The sequence below is a fragment of the Euprymna scolopes genome, chromosome 22 (genome assembly GCF_053919585.1).
Source record: "Euprymna scolopes isolate OS-2025 chromosome 22, ASM5391958v1, whole genome shotgun sequence".
NCBI lineage: Eukaryota > Metazoa > Mollusca > Cephalopoda > Sepiida > Sepiolidae > Euprymna > Euprymna scolopes.
Window position 1 is genome coordinate 83981773 of NC_136503.1, and position 22196 is coordinate 84003968.

At 35.6% G+C, this 22196-nt stretch overlaps 1 protein-coding gene across 1 annotated transcript in view; it reads right to left on the reverse strand.

Annotated features, from left to right (window-relative positions):
- Window positions 1-21678, reverse strand: part of LOC145243523 (protein unc-45 homolog B-like) — an 86520-nt gene extending 64842 nt beyond the window's left edge. Inside the window, exons 1-2 of the mRNA XM_080106492.1 lie at window positions 21541-21678; window positions 427-631 (exon numbers count right to left, since the gene is read on the reverse strand). Of these exons, the coding sequence (XP_079962618.1) occupies window positions 427-631; window positions 21541-21543 (208 nt within the window). The 5' untranslated portion in view covers window positions 21544-21678. The remainder of the gene's footprint in view (window positions 1-426; window positions 632-21540) is intronic.
- Between the last annotated feature and the right edge of the window lie 518 nt (window positions 21679-22196).

The following is a 22196-nucleotide window of genomic DNA, read 5'->3' on the forward strand; positions in this document are numbered from 1 at the left end:
TAGCATTAGCTTATACAGAAGCTAAAATAAACTCTCTTACACACAAGTCTATACAGATATGGACAAAATAACATTTTCTTCATCTTGATCCATTGAACTCTTCTCAACTCATTACATTTCTTTTTAAATTTTTGAGATGAGAATTTACATTATTTGGATTATTCAGACTACTGTTCTCATCTTGAGTGTTATTTTCACAACGTTTCAGTCGATGTAACCTCCCACCTTCTTCAGGATTTTCAAGTTGAACCCCGAAATTTGCATTCCCTGAATTCAACAGGAAGATTCCCAAGTTCAACAGGAGACACCTGAAAAAAGTCGGCGGTTATATTCGTCAAAACGTTATGAAAATATTTATTTTTAGTTTTTACTATGCTTTATTCTTTATAGATGCATTAATGGGGGGGGGGGGGGCTGAATACAAACCTTCAGAAGCATCGGCCACAGCAAAGAGGTATTCCTTCTGCTTGAGATGACAAGCAGCTCTATTCTTGAGGCAGGCCAACTTTTCATCCTCCGGAATGTCCTCGACATTTAGAGCCTGCGTGTAAGCACCAATGGCCTCTTCGTATTGGCCGTTCTTGTAATAGTCATTCCCTTTTTCTTTTAATTCAATTGCTTCACTCACAGCCTACAAGAAAAGAAAAACAAACTTAAACTTTGGGTAAAATAAAGCAACCATTGAAACAAGAAGCGAGACAAATGGCTTTGAATTATGAATTAAAAATATAAATTAAAACCAAAAAAATTATGAATAAAAAATTGTTGTACGTGTTCTTAATTCTCAAATAGTTTAAGGATGTTGATGAAAAAGCTCAGGAAAACTGACTTTTTTTTCCATTTATTCACTACTAGGTGGGGGTACCCGGTTTAGCTTGGGGTGTAGAGGTGGTATAGTAAGGATATTGAGGAAGGGCAAGGTGTAAAAAAAAAAAAAAAAAAAAAAAAAAAAAAAGAAGAAGCGAATGGAAAAAAAAAAATCACATAAATTTTAAAACTTCCAACAAAAAAAAATATTTTATAAAAACAATCCCGCGTTGCCTGGGTGTGTCGAGTAAAAAAAATCAAAACAACAACCGGGTGGAGAAATGTGTTTAAAAAAAGAAAAAAAAAAAAAAAAAAAACGGTAGAAGGCAGGCAGGCTCAAACCTATGCAAAGGAGGGAAAAAAAAAACTTGACATCTTAGTCAATGTCTCCATTACGTGACTGGAAGTCGAGAGCGTCGAAATTAAGCATAGTCAGTCGAAAAAAGATGACTTGCAAAAATAGCAATGCAAAAACCGACCCCTCCTTGTAGAAAACTGCCCAGTTGAGGGTGAAGGAATGAATGTTTTTAGTCAATTTTTCGATATTTGTCGTCCAAGACGTTGAGCTCCAAAAAAATACCGATCTCATCAGGATCCATCACATCTGTCGAAAGTTTTTGGCAGACATACAAACATAATTACATACATTCACACAAACCGACAATTGAGATTGACTAGTGGGGCGTACCCAGCGTTGTCCAGGTGTTTGGAGGTGTGTGTGTGTGTCGGGGAGGGGGGGGGGGGGTAAAATAAAATAAAAAGTTTTGGTCGATAAGTATGAAGGATCAAACGATTGAGTCGAAGTTGGAAATTAAAGTGTGAAAAAAATGTGCGACGTTAACCACTGGGCCACCACGAAATACTAACGGAAATACGTTTGAATTTATTTAATTATTTAGAATTGGCAGGTGCACGTTTTAATGACTTAATGAGGTCAACTTTGACTGCGGAGTAGTATTTTATTTAGTGCGGGAACGCTTTTTTTTATTTCTTTTTTTTTTTTTTGTTTCCTCAAGATGGGGGGGGGGCGAACCAGCTCCCAATAAAAAGGGGATTGTCCAAATTGAATAGCAATTTTCTGATATAAGGAAAAATTCCACATTGATGAAAGCTTATTGCTTTCGGACGTTTCCAGCGATCCCGACCAGAACACCCTGCCTTATTTAGTTCTGCTTTTATTATACGAAAAAGCCTAATCCACATGCGGCGAGTGAAAAATGTTGAATATTTATCTTTTCAAAGTCGAGCAAATTAAATAGACAGGCGACTCTCGTTGGTCACTCGTAGATATTATCATTTAGACATGATATAAAAAGTTTTAAGAAGAAGCAACCCGAGCGAAAAGCAAGCGGAAAAAATCCTTTCTTGGGCATACACAAAAACACACACACACATTTTCACTTTTATATATATATATAGACTAGTGGTCATTAGATGTAGAACAGTTGAGGTAGCAGGGTTGGTTGGCAAGGAAAAGCTAAGGCAAACATCAAAAGTGATAAGAATGGATTTAAAACAAAACTGACCTTGTTACCGCTCTACATTTAGCTATATATTCACCCATTCTCTTAATGAGACCAAACCAACAAAGTCTCCTCTTTTGCACACGTCTTCCTTTATTGTCTAGACTTCATCTTTCTATCTGATGTCATTGCATCATTTCTCTTCATGCAACACATAACTTCAACTCTCACTTGGATTCATATTCTCAAAGTAGATCCTGATATACTTAGTTATGATATAAGCCTTATTTAGCAAACAGATTATCCACATTTTTGCAGATTTAGTAAGATTTAAAAAGATTTATGTAATCCATTGCGAAAATATACAAAAGCAGTTATTCATGGATTTAAAATTAATCACCAAGTAAAAGAAAAAAGAGTACCTCAACAAAAATTGTTTTCAATTCATTTAATACAAAAACTAGAAAACTTGTGTTAGAAAATTCAATAGAATCATGTTTTTTCATTTGATTGATTTAACAATTACATTAGAAATCACCCCTCCCCTTTCTTATTTTCATTATATCTAAAACATTTTAGATCTTTGCAAAATATAAACTCCTAGCAGGGTCACCCAGCGTTGCCTGGGGGCATTAAAAAAACAAAATAGAAGACATTAAACAGTGTCTGCTTTGGAGGCAAATGATATATTTGCCTCCAAAGCAGAATTAAAACTAGGAGAGAAATTTGATTTTTATGTAATCTCACTTTTAGGTTACCACTTGCTCTATCCAGGATAGTGAGTACTTTAAATTATGACTATCTAGGATATTGATGCAATAAGGAGGATTCTAGAGCACTACAAAAACCAAGTTGTACATCCACCTCTAAAAGATATCTTTTTGTTTTTGGGTTACTACTTGCTCTATTCAAAATATTGAGCAGTTTGGATTATGGTTTCCAGGCAACACTAACAACATGACAGAGCAGTTCTTTATCCCAGGTGACAGTGTGTTTAAACATGCATGAAATTAAGCAGATCCCCAGTGGACTACTAAAATCCAAGTTGTCTTGGGCTGCTTCCTTTTCCTCCTGCTTTCCACCTCAAAATCATTGCATTTTTTCTATTTCTAAGAATCACTTTTCTCAACATGGCCAACCAACCATCAAGGTATTAGAGCTTGCACATCCAAGTGTAGAAATAAAGAAAAAAGTCAGCAAATAAAAACAGTAGAGTATGATTACTATTAACATCTGTAGTTCATTTCATGATGGAACTTGTTTTCTTTTCAATTTCTAGCAAATAAAATTTTATCCCACTCAGAATTATTTTATAACTAGCAAAACCCTGTGAAAATTTTATGATGCTTTTTGCATCCATATTTATTGTTGCAGTGTATGATTGAATGTGTGAAGTGTTGTTCCATGTTTACAACCAGTTGGGAGAGATTGTTTCGCTAGATAGTTTTGCTTCACTTCAACTTCTTTCATTCTGTATTCTAATTGGTCAATTGATATCACAGCTCAACCAATGAAAATGTCTTTGTTAAACTTTAATTAATTTGTGGGAGCGGCAACAAGGTGTGATTTTACTTCATGGTACCCAAACAAAGTTATACCTAGTTATGCGATCAGTGGTCTGTAAATTATTGCACAAGTTATAAGAAAAAAACAAAAAATAGTTAATGCAGTGATATATATAAGATGACTACCTCCCCTCCACCCCCCCCCGGCAAAAAATGTCATTCATGGAAACATTAAATTTAGAATCCTTTCTACAAACCAAGCATATTTGGTACAAATAAACTTCACTCTTTGCTGAATTGTTCACCAAGTTTGAGTCATGAATGCCCAACAGTCTTCATTCTAACGATGTTGAATGATATGCTTCAAATATGCATCTCTGCATTACTGAGCACAACCTATTGATCGTTAAGATGTCTCAGGCAGCCTTGTGAAGATGAAGAGCCATGTTGTAAGAAATGACCAATAGTTTCAACATGAGGCAACTTCTCAAACTATGACACCATGCGGCCTCACCAACGAGTCGCTGACCCTAACATTGTGTGCCGTGGAATTTTCATTTATCTTCTTATGCCCATATAGTCATTTTCTGACTGGTGATCGTCAATAGGGACACACGGGTCCACAAGTAGAAAAACAAAACAAAACACAAGAAAAACACAGATGCCAATGCTTCACGTATATATGTCGGCTGGACTCTGGGTATGTGTGTGCCTAGATGCTAAAGTTCATATATACCTCCTGTCGAGGCTGTTCATATCTCCCTTCTGTCGAGGCTGTTAATCTCTCCATCTTCCTCGGGAACCTTTGAGCAACCACCTGCCCTCGGCTGTATCCAAAATCCAACTGCCCACCTAGGAGTTTAGGCCTCAACTAACTAGGCATTTCCTGTCGTTCCTATTCTTCCCCTGACTCACAGTAACTCACTCCTCCCAAAATGTCTACTGACCCATTGTTCTCTATCAGTCATTTGGTTACCAGGTCACTCATCACACTGAATTAAACTCTATGCTTATTTCTCTTTGTCTTCTTTAAGAACAAATTCCTATCCATTGTCTATTGAGGCATCCTTTTATTACTCGCTAAACCTACTTTTCTTTTGTCATTTATTTTTTGTTCTTTTCTCATCCCTCCCTGCCCTAATCAACAATCTCAGTCAAACATAGTATTACAAAATTTTAAATTACTCATTGGCTGCAGGAGTAACGGTGATCCTCTCATTAGCAGAAGATGTAGTCTGGAATGGGTTTCACATTCAATGGATTTTACCTCCAAAGCCACAAATAAACTTTTGGATGGAGTTTATCAAAACAATACCCATACAAGATGATGTTTATCAAAACAATACCCATACTGCTTCTGAACTGAAGAACGCCCTCACAGCCAAAATCAGGGCAGTGTCACAAGAGAAGTCGTGAGCCACTATGTAGCAATATAATATTTCATCATTAGTTTTTGATCATTAATGGAGGAGGAATTTCTGTCTTGTTTCCTTCCACCTTCTTTTATTCTTGGTTATGTGTGGCCATTTTGAACCCAGTTGGTTGTAGAGGCCGTCTCTCCATCAGGTTTTTGTACTTTTCTCTCCTTTCCATTGCATCAGTCCATTGTACTGCTCTAGACTTCTACTTGCCACTACAACTCCAAAAATGACCTACCCATCTATATTATGTGATGTATTCATTGAACAATTTTCATTGAATGTTCCTAGTGCACTTTCTACTCTTCATAATGTTGTCTACTTTGGAAAAGCTTATCCATCCAAGCACAATTTGCCATTTGATTTCAGACAAGATATCAGTGTCACTTTTCACCATCGTCCCTAGGTTCAACATTCCCAATGTTAACTATGACAAGCTTTAGTGGCAGTATATTTACAAGATAAACTTAAATTTAACAAAAAATGATCATCCAGTTCTTGATCAATTAACCGATAGTAATTAAAAAAAGAAAAAGATTGAATCTAAAAAATATATAGACATTAGAAATGTGTGTGGCAACAATTGGTTTACTGTGGTAAACCTAAGGCGAAAGAGGGGGGTGCAAAAAACAAATATTTTAAGTGATGCAGGCTTAAAGAGGAGGTTGCAATTGCACGTATGCAAGATCCCACTATTTACAGTCTTTCCCAGGAGATTTTTTCCCTTGGCATCAAAATCAGAGTTTATGCCATTTCTTTCCTTGTTGATATTGCTGGTCCTATAGAGTTCTAGAAGGTCCACCCTCCCAGGGTTTGCCTTCTCTCTCTGAGGAGGGGTTAGTTTATTGCTAATTGAAGCACCCCTACTGGAGGATGCCGATGAGACTGCCCAGGCATTTTCACAGGCCAGAGTGCACCTCCTTTGAAACGTTGGTTTTTCAATTCCACTTTCCGACCCTAATGTCACAATCATCTCACTGTAGGAGAGAGATAAATACCCAACAATACTATATGAATTTTTTTTTTTTTTAATTTTACACTTTTATTCTTCCCGCCAATGCTATCAATGGAAAAATAAAAATGAAATTTTGTCTGTGTGTGTGTAATTACAAGTTAGCACTTTGGAAATACTTGAAAAAAAAATTAATGAAAAATAAAAGTAAAATACTTCATACTTTAGAGTGGAGGTTCATTTTATTAAATAAATTTGGCATAAAATAATCACCCAGTTCTTGATCATATAGTGTAGGACAGAATGAGTCATTTTTGTACTTTTAGAATGGCCATCGCCTTTTTTGGAAATACAAACAAAATAGTTACTTTTCTGTTTTTTGCTATGTTGTCAAGAACTAGGTGATCAATGACACTTTCTGGTCAGGAATAGGGTGATCATTTTATGTTATAGTTATATGGTAAGATGAACCTACATGAATTTAACTATTGTGCAGTAGAGTTTAAAATTAAAAAAAAAGGAGTAAAAGCAACAAATAACTGTATTTGTTATCATTTTTACTTAATCAAGTCAGTATGCTTTTCAAGATGGACAACAATTTTGCTGGGACTTGATTGCAAATTATAGGCTTAAAAGATATTAAAAAAAAAAAAAGCCTTGTTTTAATCCGGTTGTCAACAACTTTTGGATATCGGTTTACGGTTCCACTACCCCCACACCTTTTTTTACCATCTTTTCAACTTGAAATCCAGGACAAGTCCCAGCAATGTTTTCATCCACCTTGAAAAGCACACTGGCGTGGTTAAATAAAAATGATACTAACAAACATTTAGATCAGAGGTTCCAAACCAGGAGTTAAACTTCCCTCTTGGGGTAAAAAAATACATAGTCGAGGGTAAATAATTGAAGTAACTGATAATTTAAAAATAATTATTTGTTTTCAGATTGTGTCATCTCTAAAGGATATAAAAAACAATTAAGTTCATAATTTTATATTTAGAAAAGGTTTGATTTTCTTTATTTTTGCGATATGAATGTATAATACTATTTTTTTTTTTTTTGATGGCTATTAATTTTTTTTTTTTTTTTTGATGGCTATTAATTTTTTTTTTTTATGAGAGTAGTGGGTAAATAGAGAAATACATAAAGCCAAGGGGTCAATGGTGGAGGAAAGGTTGAGAATGGCTGGTTTTGATAAATCTTAAAGTAAACATGAACATGATACATGAAAATTATACACGTAAGTTGAAAAATAAATTTTCTTGCATTTGGTAGCAGTTATTACATTTTTACCCTCTCCCTCTTCATGCAATAGACAAAAATTTTAAAAACGTTTTTTTTTTAAACATTGATGACGTAATTTCACAAAAATAAATAGAATTTTATTATCTTTATGCTGGAGCATCAGTAGAACTGTTTGAAAAGAAAAAATGCTTACAATAAAAATGGTTCATTGTAACGATAACATTTATCTTTACTCTTGAGATGAAGGAGAAGCCCCTACTGATTTCAATCAAACAATATAGGTTAAATCTACTGATGCTGCTAATGATGATGAAAGAGATACACCTCTGAATTTAGGACTTAGTCACACACACCCGCATCCCTCCTCACTCACGTGTATAGGTAAAATCTATACTCATAAAAAAAACATTTTGTGTGTGTGTGTGTATTGATATTCATATTAAAAACCCTTTTTTCTATTTATTTAAAAAGAAAAAAAAAACTTTATTATACATGGGTTGAGGAATTGCATTCATCTGTAAAAGATCTAGCTAATTTGCATATTCTTTTAAACATTCATTTTATTCATTCTGTATTAGGTTTTTGGGGTTTTCTCATGGGAAGATCATCTTTAGTTAAGTATTACGTGTAATTATATTCATGCGGATATTGTACAGGATTTATACTTGCATAATATAAAATGTTACAGTAAACATAAAACTCTTTCTATATATATTTATGCATGTGTACATAAATTTGTTTAAAAAAATTTTCTTACCAAACTCCTCTGTCAGTTTTGGGTTTACAGACATGAAACTTAATATATAGGGTATTCGAACCTATACGAAACTTTATATTTGGGTTTTAGCCAGGAAATAATTGATTCAAGATTGTGAAAATTAGAAAAAAAATGGAATTTGCCAGGTGAAGGTCGAACAACTGTATTATGAATATGCATGCATAACATAATAACTATTAGTTCATGTTTTAATTTTTAGCCTTGCAGCAAACATGTCTTCATAGGCCAGGCATTGATGTCAAAGGAAAAAGAAAATCGTCAGCTAAACATTTTGGTTTTGATTCTCAGTGGTGGAGCACAAATCCTTTTTTTTTTTTTTTTTTTTAACTTTTTAAATCATTATTATATATTGGATTCAATATGAAATAATAATAAATACAAAATTTGCTTTCACCAAAACATCATATTTAAGCATATTTTATGACCAAGCAATGCCAGGCGGCCTGCTAATAAAGTTGTAAAGAGATGGCAAACAACAGTTAGATGAAGAAATGCAAACATAAAAATTAAGAGAACAAAAATGAGGGCACTTATGTAGAATAGAAAGATAAAGGATAAATGTTGGGATTGTACGCCTAAAAATAGAATGCGTAGAAAAAAAAAAGTTGTGTATGGGCAAGGAGAATGGCTGTATGTTGTATTTTTTAAATACTTTTACATGATGAACAACTTAACGTTAAAATTTCAATTTAATTTCAAGAAAAACATATTTAAAATGTGTGAATAGAAAATCGCGGTCTTTACAAAATGGCGTTTTACTGAAACCAAAAAGTTATAAAAGGGAAATTGACGTTAACTGAAAAGAAACACTTTTTATTATCATAGAAAAGAATTTTAATAATTCTCAGAATAATGGCCACTGTTCCAAGAATGCATATAAAGAAAAGGTTGCAAAAAAAATATTTTATATATACTTTAACTTTTTAATTAAACTAGCTTGGGTGCCCGACGTTGCCCAGGTGTTTGAAGGTGTATGTTGAGGGGGGGGAGTGGTAGTAGGCAGGCAGGCAGGCTCGAATCCGTACCGCAAAGGAGGAAAAGAATGTGAAAAAAAAATAATGTGACATCTCTGCCGTTTCGTCCATCGCCAAAACGGAAGTCAATCGAAAAGAGGGGATGACTTTCAAAAATATCGGCAAAAAAAGCGACCCCTCCTTGTAGAAAAGTGCCCAGTTGAGGGTAAAGGAATTAATGTTTTTAGCCAATTTTTCGATATTTGTTGTCCGAAGAGCGAGCTTTTTTCTTTTTTTTTTTTTTTTTACATGGAGTTCACCACTTATCAAGGCCCAATGGCCACTCGGGGATAAGGGTTATTGTGTGTACAGTAATCAAAGCGATAGTGTAGCAATAGTATTGGAGAAATGGTAAGGTGTCATTACTTGGGGGGGGGGGGGGGTCATCAGGAATTTGTTTGTGTTGGACTTGAAGACATCCAGGTTGAAGTCGGGAGGGAAACAGGCAAGCGGAACAGAGTTCCACAGGCGTGCAGTTCAAAGAAAGAAGCTTTGTTCATGGAATCCACGTTTTGATTTAGGCACAGATAGGGAGTGGGGAAAATTATTGACGGTGGTTTCAGTTAGTCGGGTGTTTTTGAAAAAGATTGATGAGGGGGGACCAGAGAATGGAGCTCAAACGAGCACTTGCCATGGAAATAACGATAGAATAACGACAGGCTCGCTACGTCTCTTCTGTGGGAAAGAGGTTGCAGGGTAGAGAAAAGGGCATCCCCCACCAAGCCACAAAGTCTATTTTGTACTCTGTCAAGGCAGGATAGGCCGTTTTTAGCAGCTCCTGTCCAGATGTAGCAGTAGTACTCCATCTTTGGGCGTACTTGGCTCTTATATAGATAGAGAATTGCATCATTAGTGAGATATCTTCTGGAGTGGTAGAAGAATCCAACCATTTTCCCAGCGACTTTGGCCACAGACTTGATGTATGTGTTCCATTTAAGATCAGGAGTAAAGGTCAAACCCAGGAGCTTATCAAAACCTGGGGGCCTCCTCTAGACGAGAGCCATCCATTTCAATTGATGCCAGATGGGGATCAGAGCGTTTATGATGTAGAGATAGGAGTTTGGTCTTAGATGCATTAAAGGTAACCAGCCATCTCTTCCCCCACTGTACCACGCGCTCAAGATCAGAGGAGAGAGAATCAGAGAGAACATCATCATTTACGGCCTTTGATGTGTTGCCATAGATGGTCGTGTCATCAGCATAGATGTCAACGAAAGATTTTAGTATGTGTTTTGGGAGATCATTGATGTAGATCAGGAAGAGAGTTGAGCCCAGTATGGACCCCTAAGGGACTCCAGCATTAATACTGTGGGCCTCTGATTTCTGCCCATCAACCACTACTCTTAAGAGCCTATCTGAGAAAAATGATTTAATGATTGAGAAAACATTTCCAGTTATACCGTAGCTGGAAATCTTGTGTAGTAGGCCTTTATGCCAAACCTTATCGAAGGCCTTTGATATGTTGAGAGCAAATGCCCTAGAAATGAAGCCTTTGTCGAGAGATTCGCTAATCCTATGAGATATAATCGTTAGCACATCTTCTGTAGATCTAGCACAACGAAAACCATATTGCGTGTTGCTAAGAAGGTTATTTCTGCTGAGGTGGTTGGCTACTTCTCTATTTATTGTGGATTCCAGCAACTTACTCATGATACACAGGAGACTTATTGGTCTGCACTGCTTCAAATCAATATCGATCTCGTGAAAATCCGTCGCCTCTGTTGAAAGTTTTAGGCAGACATACATACATACATACATACATACATTTAAACAGACAGATGAGATTTATATTATAGATAATTTTTATGTTTCTCAGTTTTTGAGATAAGAACTGATTGTTCATATTATTTGGATTCTTCAGACTATTCTTCTCATCTTGTGTGTTATTTGCACAACGTTTCAGTCGATGAAACCATCAACCTTCTTCAGGTGTATCTTGGCAAACTTGGGAATCTTCACAGAATTTCAAACGGAATCTTTCATCTAACTTATGAGGGCAGCATGCTTTCGCTCCATCAACCATGACTAGGTAGAAGTCTTTAGTTTCAGGAAATTTAAACCTATTTTTGTTTCTAGATATAAATATCACTATTTATTACTACACATTTGGAATAAAAAAAGAATTGGTAAATTAAAAAAAAAAACACCCTTACTTATTGCAGTGTTTATAGGCACCCTGAAAAAATATTCACATCAAAGCACACTTAAGGCCCCATCTTTGATTTGGTGGATTAGTTGCATATTTCAAAGATTTTGTATTTAGATTCTAATTAAAAATCAAAAGTCAAACAACCCTAGGAAATACTATTTCTAAAATATTTATAATAAAAATCAGTTTAAAATTTAATTAGATCCATTAGCCAATTTTTTTATAATTCACTGCAAGACTTTAACATTCATTTCATCACACACTGTTTACGGTCCAGGTTTTTGTATTGTTCAGGAAATTATTTTTTTTTTTTATCACTCAAGACAAAAAGTGTTAAAATGTCTTTTCTCCTACATAATACTAAATTGGTTTTAACTTTAAAGCATTCACCATATCATAAATTTATTATTGTCTAATTTTAATTTTGAAAAAAAAAGACGGAAAACATGCGTGTGACTTGGGTATATAATGGAATCATTACCAGACTTTCTTTTTGACAATTGCAATTTCTTTCAAAACTTCGAAAAGTCATAAAAGCAATTTTTTCCAACTATTAACGATTCAAATGGTTGACTTTTTTATGAAAAATCGTAAAAGCATTCTGGTATATCTAATTTTTAACTATTTTTTTCTTTAAATCGGACTTTTAAAAAATTAGTTTTGACACTTTACACTTTTGTATTTTTTATTTCAATAAATATTTGATTAATAATAAATAATAATGTGCAAATCATGTAGAAGTGTAAAACACACATGAAAAGTGATCATGCACTAAACAACAAATTTGCAATGCATGCAAATAACAGGATTGATGAGAGAAAGAGATACTTGAGTAAGTGAAGAGAAATTACACTCACTGCCCTGCCTAGCCCTGCTTCCCAACATAAACTCCACAACATAAACCCACACCAGCTCCACAAGGCAAGCCCATTTTGGCTGGCTCATCCCCACAGCATGTGACAACCCCAAGACCCATTCAGCCACATAATGAGTGTCATCTCCACCCTAGCTCTCCAGTGACATCATCAGATATCTCCACGAAATGGGGCACTACATCGGAGAAGGGAACCCCTAAGAAACTCCCTCGTTCCTTGGCCAGATTACTCTCCCACAACAAGGCTGGTTGCCAAGAACTTCAACCCCTGCATCCTCGACGGTATGACCAGATCATGTAACTTTTCAAGATAAACTTGAACTTGAATAGTGATTTAAAAATTTTAAGGGGAATGTGACTTGGGTGCCATTGGCTGGAGTCGAAGCCAGAACACTTGACTCTCTAGTGATGTTCGCTACCATCTGAGCGAATTACAAATGCACATCAGAATTTTAGAGATGAACACAGATAAATGTATAAATGCATATTTGTTCAACTTATGTCTGCCTGGTTCCCATTTTTCAGTTTTGACCTCTTGACAGATGCTTTTCTGATTAAGAGTCAAATTGACTTCAAGATACATTCAAATGTAGGTTCACGTGCATGACAGCTATGATAGTCTCACACACTGGACAGTGACTGTAAATTTATACCAGTGATGTTTGTGCACTTTTTTCTCGATCCAGTCTTCGCCACTTGCAGCATCAAAGACTTGGCAGGGAGGAGGGGTGGGGGTAGTAGAGGATTATTGTTAATTTTGTTGTAATGCATGCGGTGTTACTATGTATATCTTCACTACGCGTGAATAACACGCCCTTATATTTCTACGCGTGAATAACACGCCCTTATATTTCTTCTATTATCCAGGTACCAATGAACTCCTGTTCATTGCGACGTGCTAAAAAGTAATCTGTACTGAGCTTTGCACTATCAAAAATGTCAAGCACGTCCTGCCATTGAGATTGTAAAGTGGAGCTCTGGCCATCTACATGCAACTTGGTAGAGAGCAGAAAGCAGATGCAGAACAGATCAAGCAGGCCTTGATAAAAGCATATGCTACCGATGCATTTAATGCATATGACCAGTTTGTCACTCAACAACTTTGCCCTGATGAGACAAGTTTTTTGCCGAGCTGTGACGCCTGACCTGGTTGGTTGGGGGACCATTGCCTGAATGTTGGTTAACATGCACATTTATTTCTGGACTACCGCAACATGTCAGACATATATTATGTGATTCATCACGGATGGAAACGATAAGTGCGGAACAAGAGCTGTCATGACTGACAACGAAGGCTCTGCAGATACTGTAAACCCCCTCATCCGTCGAATCCTGGTTCAGGGGACCATAGATGCAGGCCAGCAGGGCTAGGGCATACACACGAGCAAGAAAATACACACTAACCCTAAGTCCTGGTGATTATAGTTTTAATTATCTAGTCGTGGACCCCTCAAAATGTAACCAGACGCTTACTGGTTATTAAAAACTACTGCTCTGTTGCTTTGGATATGTAAAACGTACACGACTCTAAGTCTGTGTGGCAACACTTTTATCTTCAGCTGACCATTTGTCATCAGACGCTGCAGTCATAGTAGGTGCTCTGGTGAATGGTTGGTATGCTGCTGTTCTCAGCTGCAACTTGGCGTTGGGTTCAGAATAGATCTGAAATCAACTGTGTTACTCTCAAACCAATACGCAATCAATAATCAATGATAACTCTGGAAATCATTTTCTTAAGAACAAAAATAATTATTGCATAAAATCATTTTGGATACACTTCATACACAAAAAAGTATTAGTTAAATTCGGGGCTTCTCTTGGATTTAAGAAAAACAAAATGTTTCTGGAGGCAGAATCTTTCAACTGAAATCAAACTCTTCAATTAATTTTCTTGATCGGAAGAGGAAAGTCGTTCTTTTCACTTTACTCTGGCAGCCCTCGACGATGAATCCTGCTCCAAGACAAGCAAACAAAATTCTCTTATTTCTAAAGAAACAAATTTTTTTTATTAAACTAATTCCTACCACCATCTCCTTGAGATCACTATTTCCTCCTCAGAAGATTACTCTTTCTCTTTTTCTCTCTATCTCAACTTTATCCCTCTTCAATTCTCTTTTCCCAACTCTCTCTCCCTGCCAACAAAATATATATGCTTAAGTCAATAATTTATTTATTTGTCTATTTATTTCTTAATGTATTCTAAAGGTTCTTTGTAATGATAAACCTTCTTTCCCCCGATTAGTGGTTTATCACTATTTTATAACTGTCTGAGTGGTCGATCAGTCAGACATATAAAATATGGGAGACCGAATAGAAAATTCTCTTCGATTTATAATTTTTCTATAGACCTCTTGGCGACAAGTCTGGCTTTTGAATCTAAATTCTGTGTAACTGTCTGGCTTCATTAGTTATTTAAAATCCATTTTTACCAAACTCAAATAGAAAAACAATCTCCTCCCCTAGTTCCCTTGTTCTAAAGAAATCCCATTATCAGGTTGCATTATCAAACTGTTTATATTTTCATATCATCGAAACAGATATAATTTTTCTGATGGACAGAATTTTATGGACATTTGTTTTTCTTGACCAAGTGTCAGCATACACCCTCCCCCCTTAACCATACTTCATCTTCATCCTCATCCTCATCTGAGCAAGGGTCTAGGGCTACACTACCTCCGCCAGATGAATACCTTCAGAATCAAAAGTGCGCAATGATGGTAAAAAATTTGCTTGCAACAGGTGTGGTTGTCTCAACCACTTGGCAAAAGACTACTTACTGAATTACCAAAAGAGGCCAGACAGTCGGATGCACAAAGTCCGTCATGAGATATGTTGCTTCAGATGCAGTGACCTTGGACATATAACATCGCAGTATCAGCAGGGAAATACCAAAGGGGAGGAGGCATTAGCATTAGTCTCCTCCCAAAAAAACTGAATACTAAAAAGCTCCCTTCCATGAAAGTACATGTAGGTGCATGTAGGTGTTGATCATTTTCAGGTGTTTGCAGACTCTATTGAGCAAATCTGTGTGTCGCTTTTGCAGAAGTCAGCAGCTGATGGAACGGCATTGAATTGCCAAGGATACGGCAGAATAACTGTAGAGGTTGGCCAAGTTTCAGCTGTCGACATTGAAGCGTTGGTCATAGATAAACAGCTGTTGGGCTTCGATCTACCGTTGGGGATTGATGCAATCAAGAAACTCATGGAGTTTATTTCATGGAATCAGGCAAAGCATGTTTCAATCGATGAGCCAGACTTTAGCGTTACTTATGATCGCATTAACAAAGAATGGACTGCATCGTGGAAATGGGCAAGTGGTCACTCTTCTAGTTTACTTAATAACAGTGTGCAAGAATACACAGTGCCTTGTCATGCCAGGGATGCCTATGAGTACGAGATTCAACAGTGGCAACAGATTGGATGGCTCATATTCATATTGCCATATTCAAAAAAAGAACTTTGCCCAGCCAAGGGTCTAATTCCTTTAATGGCAGTTATGCAGGAACATAAGCAAAAGGTGCGTCCAGTACTTGAATACCGGGAATTGAATGAGTTTGTAGATGCTTTCACTGTCAACGCAGTAGCGTGTGCAGAGAAACTAAGAGAATGGCAGCAAAAGGAGTCAATGTGTTGCTTATGGATCTGCAGAATACATACCTACAAATCCATGTTGACAAGGCACTATGGCCGTTTCAAACAGTTATTTTCAGGAGCCAGCGTTTCTGTCTTACACAGTTGGGATTTGGGCTTAATGTGGTGCCAATTATTATGAGTCTGTTATAGACACTATCGTATCTCAAGATCATGTGATCAAAAGCGCCACATCAGCAGATGCTGATATTTTCATTAATGAAGGTAGTTCCTGCATCCCACATGCAACAACATTTTTTAGACTATGGTTTGGTTTCAAAGGATCTGGTGTGACTGAGAGATGGAGCCAAAGTTCTTGGCTTGCAAGTCTAGTAAAAAGATGGCATTCTTTGATGGAAATGAGGAAGTCTAATTCTGGAAATCCTGAATGAATTGACCCGTCGGTGTGTATTTTATCTCTGCGGAAAACTTGTTGGTCACTTTTCCGTATGTAGATGGCTTCGGGTGTCAGTTGCATTTATCAAACGCCTAGCAACTGCAGTAACAAAGGGCTGGGATGACAGAATCAAAAACGCGTCTCTGTCACATATTGGCAGAAACTTTGAGCAAAGTACAAGAAGCAGATTCCATTGGAGGAGACAGATGTATGGACGGCAAAGAAATTACAGTCTGAATGGATGCAAGTTGCATAGCCACAGGTGTGGCACTGGAAACGAATAGAAGATCATTAAGGATGCGTGTTGGCTATGTTCAACTAACGATGCTCGGCACATCTATCTAACTGAACTCGATGTGGTACTCAAAGGAATCAGTTTGGTTGTTTGGTTTTATGGGATATCAACCGTTTTCGGATAATTTAATGCCGAATCCAGTTATTTTGGAAATAGTATTCATGTTGCATCCAGTTATTTTGTAGAAGGTCTTTATTATTCAAGCTCTTTGTATCTTCAATCGCTAGTTTGTAGTGTTTGGTTTGGTTGTTTTATACTGGATTTTATCGTTTTTGTTCCCTATCCTGCAGAACATGAATGAGTTTTGCAATGGGAGAAGGAAAAGGGTTACAGTATTAATGTTTGGTACATTTTAAGTTAGGAAACCAGTCAGGAAGTGGGGGATACAGAAAGAGAGAGAGGAAATGGAGAAAAAAGTGAGTTGTTTTTGTTTTTAGTTTTGCAGAAAATAATTAAGTTTTGCAAAAGGAAGTAAAAAAACAAAAAACATCAATGTTAGGAGCATTTCATCTCAGGAAGCCAATATCTTCAGACAGCCTGATCTGGTAGCACCAGGAGTCAAATTGGCCCTTCAGTGAGAAGTGACAGAGTTACACTTGGTCACTAATTTGGCATCCATGCACCAGATTTCTGACAATTTAACTGGAAAAGCATGTGTGAACACAAGAGAAGCTGGTGAAATGCTCATCAGGTGACAGTTAGGAACTCTGCACTCACTGGCGAAAGTATATGGATTGACCATCGATGTAAAACTTGTGAGAGCCACGCAGATACTCATCAATGGTGAGAATTTTATAACTATCATCAACTGTGGCTCTTCTAGATTTGCAATATGGCAACAACTGCATCAGACAGATCCGACCTCCATTATCTGACAGTTGGAGAATATTTTCTTTGAGCAAGGCCCACTGATGGAAACACTGACCGACAATGCCACTGCTTTTACCAGGTTTGGAGAATTTGGAAAACATTGGAACATACATCTGCGTTTTCAATGTGCCTACTCACCGAGTGGAAACAAGATTATAGAACAAAGTTATATGGCTGCTAAGACCATCGCAGTCAGAAAGAATTGCTCAGTATTGGAGGCAGTCTACTGGCACAACGTCACCCCAAAGGATGACGTTTCACCTTCCACCGCACCAGCTGATGTGCTACCTAGACATCATGTTCAAATCAAAGGTGTTGAAGCTAACTCACTGTTCAAACCAGAAGTGATTGAAGGGAAGTATGAAAGAGCAGACGTCGTTTGGATTAAAAATCCGTGTGGCAGGTGCACAACAAAATATGACACAGGTCGCGTTATTTAAGTAATCAGCCTGCAGTCTGTGAAAGTTGACGGGGTGCCTCAGCATGTTAAAGACTTTCGATCAGTAACATGGATGCCATTTATCAAGTTGTCGAAAGTGATTCTGAAGTTACTGAGCAGCTAATCTATTTGAATTCAGATCTGCTTGTAACCTCCCAACTGATTAAGTGTCTATTGAAAGCGGGCCCGCAGATGAGAGTGTGCATGAGAATGAGGTCCGCATGATTCATCTTCGAAGAAGTACCCAACAAAGACAGATACTACCTCCCTGCTCTGTTTGTGATCATGGGATCAGGGGTGAGTGTAGGGGAAATCGTGGCTTGCCTGACTAGCAGGGGCGTCGTGTTCAATCGCTTAAGGAGAAAAAAAAAAAACTAAAATGGTGACATCGCTTTTGTATTTGATGATCACGTTTGAGTAAAACTTTATGCAAATTAGATTATGCAAGATGCATAAAAGAAAGGAGTAAAAGGGAGGACCAGCAAATTGAAAGACAGTGTGTTATGCGAACGGACGTGTGTATTATCAATATTATTGAAGTTAACTTAAAAGATTGTAGGCGGGACAGAATACAATTTTAATACTCCACTGAAATCAATTTTCAAACTAAAATTATTTTATTGCTTATTAAATTCAATTTAAGATTTAAAAAAAATAAAAATAAAAAAATATGGTTTATTTTTCAAACAAAATTTCTTAAGTGTATTCAATGGGTTAACTCCTAAAATGGCTGCCAAATTTCATCAACTAGTTTTGTCTGATTTTCACCAATGACAGGACAAATTAATCCACTATTTGGGCCTTTAAGCTCTGAACAAATTATAGTATCTGTTCTGATACTACACGTGATCTTCTGTCAGTGAAGGAGAAATCATTCTAGACCGAGGCAATTTATTTTTGTTCCACTTCAGAGCGACTCCTTTTGAGTATCTAGATTTTCTCCACATTAAAAACCAACAGCGTCTAACACTGCCCTCCTGGGGAGGCAAACATATACAGTTTGCTTTTGTTTCTTACAAAACAAGGCATACCCTCCCTTAAGTCTAATCCGGGTAACCATAAAAAATGTAATAAGCACTTTGATTTTTATTATTTGCTAAGTAGTATTTGCAAAAAATCAGAAAAATTATTATTTACAAAATAATCTGAAAAAATACAATTTAATCTACAAATATCAGATAACAAATCATTATAATGGACTAATTTTGGCCGGTTATCATTTGAAAAATCAAAGCCAGCCGATAACATTTGATAGCCATTTTTTTAGAACTACTCGCTTCCGTATAACCCAACTTTTGTTAATGTTTTACTCTTTAATCCCCAAGTTGAAAAATAAAAATTAGATTCTGTGTGTGTGTGTGTGTGTGTGTGTGTGTGTGTGTGACATTACAAGTCAACACCCTGGAAATACATGAGAAAAAAAAAAAAATTAGACTAGAATAGCGGCTTAGAATGACATTCATTTTGGAAATTTAAAAAATGGTTACTCGTTCTGTTCTATGGTATGTAGTCAAGAACAGGATGATCATTTACATTAAATTTATACAGTGAAAGTAAATTTATAGAATCACTCGTCTTGAACAGAGTGTTTATTTTTCCGAATAATGCCTTGGCATTGGCGTTAAAAACTATCGCAAATGTGTAGTTTGTTACGTCATATGACGTCAGCTGGGAAACACCCCTGAAACCCCGTAATAACTAACCCTAAAAATATGTTAAAAAAAAATTTTTTTTTTAATGGTTTGAAGACGAGAGCTGGGAGTAATTTTATTAAAAAAATACCGTAAAGTGAAACCTTCACACTCTGAAATATTTATTATTTTTATATAATTTTTCCATGTATTTCCAGGGTGTTGACGTCTAATCGTATGAAACATAATTGAATTTCATTTTTCCTTTAACAGTATGGGGGCAAAGAATAACATTTAATCCAAAAAGGTGTTAAAATCGTTGAAATTACTTCTAGGTAGATTAAACAGAATTGTTACAATAACTTTTTCATATAAATATTAGTTCATTTTCTAAGCAAAAAAAAAAAAAAAAAAAAAAAAGACAGAAAAAATGTTCTTGTGTAACGTGATTTAAAAATAAAAACTAATAAATTAAACGAAACAATAAAACATTTAATAAACATTTTTTTTTTATTATTTTACAATCAAATAATTATTACCACGTTATTTCGGCCGATTATATAAACAAAAACCGGTGCTTCTACAGAATTTGAACCTAACAAAACTAATTTTGCAGAACGAAAACTTAGTTTAAGATTAGTGCTTGAAAAAAATTCAAAATCTGTAGAAATACCCAAAACATTTTTTCTTTTTGTGTGTGTGTGTGTGTGTGTGTGTGTGTGTGTGTGTGTGTGTGTACTAAATTTACGGTATCGATTGCGATTTTATTTTTTAAGCTACAAAGGAAAGCTTTTCCTCTCGCCGAAAACAAATAATCACAAATAAAACGTCAATATGCGGAAAAAATAGAATTCCATAAAACGATTTGATCTGCAGAATCTGAACTGAACTATTGTCGAACTAAATCTAAAACTTCAATCTTTAAAAGATATTTCCTGTTTACTATTAGTTTTGATTGTTCAACGAGGAAATAAAAAAGTATTTTGTTTAAGGTTTAATTTTCGATTTTTCAGCGATTATTGAGATTCTCCAGATGACTGTCTAATGTCAGCTATGTTTTTTTTTTCTGGCATTAACATGCGACACTACTTTAGTTTCAATTAAATAAACGCTTTAAAATAAGTTAAAACACAAAAAAACGTATTCAGCTACTAGCTACTGGAAATAAATGTTATATATTTTTTACAACTTTTTCGTTTTGTTGGTTATTTTGGAAGACGCCCATAAAATAAACTTTAATGTTTTGGCAGGTTTTAAGATGAAGATTGATGTTATATTATTCCGATTAGAATTCTTATTTTGGTTGTTATTTTCACGTTTCAGCCGATGTAACCTCCGATCTGCTTGATAATATTCATGCCGAACTCCTGTCGATCCTACCACAAAAAGACTAGAACTAATAATTTACAATGATAGATTGTTCTCATTCCATCAGCCATGGCCAAAGAAGTGCTAATTATCGCTTGTATTAAAGATTGAACTTTCAATCTACTATTCGATACAACGACTATTATTGATTGTTAATCAACGACTTTAACCGTTGCGCTACGGGTTTAGTATGAATTTGCGAAACGTTGTCAGAAAACATCGTTTATTAAAAGTTAAGTTGAAATGCCAGTATGGATTCCCGAGTTCGAAAAAAATATCCAATCTGATGAAGGTTGGAGGTTATATCGGCTGAAACGTTGTGATAATAACAACCAAAATGAGAATAATAATTCAGAAAATCAAAACAAACTTTTATTTGAAAAAAAAAAAAAATACGCAGCTTAAAAGTTGCATTTTTTAAATGAGAATTTTTGCAGAAAGTAATTGCCAATATTATAGTTTTTTTTTTTTTTTTTTTCTCATATTGACATTTTTTTTTTTTTTTTTTTTTCCGAATTGCAAACTTGAACTTAAGATAGTGACTGTTGGAGTTAATGTGTTATTGTTTTTTATGATTCTTTGACTAAACCGGCATACAATGATATTACTTTTAAAACGCGGTGTAAAACGTGGTCATATAAGAAAAAATAAATAAACAAACTGATAAATAAATGTTTTTTATAAGTAATTGAAGACGGATTCTTACCATGTTTTGACGCAAAGTGCACACATGTATTAGGTCCTTCAGAGCAGGAAGTTGACATAAAGTGATCCGCAGTTAATATTTTTTTTTTTGTTTGTTTTAGTAAAATATATATATATATATATAAATATTTCATTCGGTTTCTATATGATTATTGTCGAAATTGGAAAATCACTAAAGGTATCAATTCTTTCATCAAAAAATGGTCTTTTTAATAAATCAAAGGGAAAAAAAATCAAATCGTCGTAAAAGAATAAAGGGAGATAACTCTCATCGACCAATCAGCGCACTTGTTCAACAAAAACGTTCCCTAAAAACGGGCCTTAAAAGGTGCGATGGAAAGAAGAAAAGATTTTGCATCAATTTACCTTTCACTTTTTTCTTTTCATATACTAAGTCTTTCTCGAATGATCGCCGACGTTCGAACGAAACCTTACTAAATTCTATTTTTGAAAAACAAACTTTCAAGAAAGTTCTTTATATGCTCCTTTTTTAATTTTTACTAAGAATATATTTAATTTTTTAGTGAACGAGCTAAAGTTTTTAGTCCCCATTTTAGCAAGAACCCCTGTCCCCGGCGAGGACAAAGTTAGATATTTAAATTAGGTTGTTAATTAACTTTTACACTTTGCTCTTACACTTTCAACAGAAAAGCAACA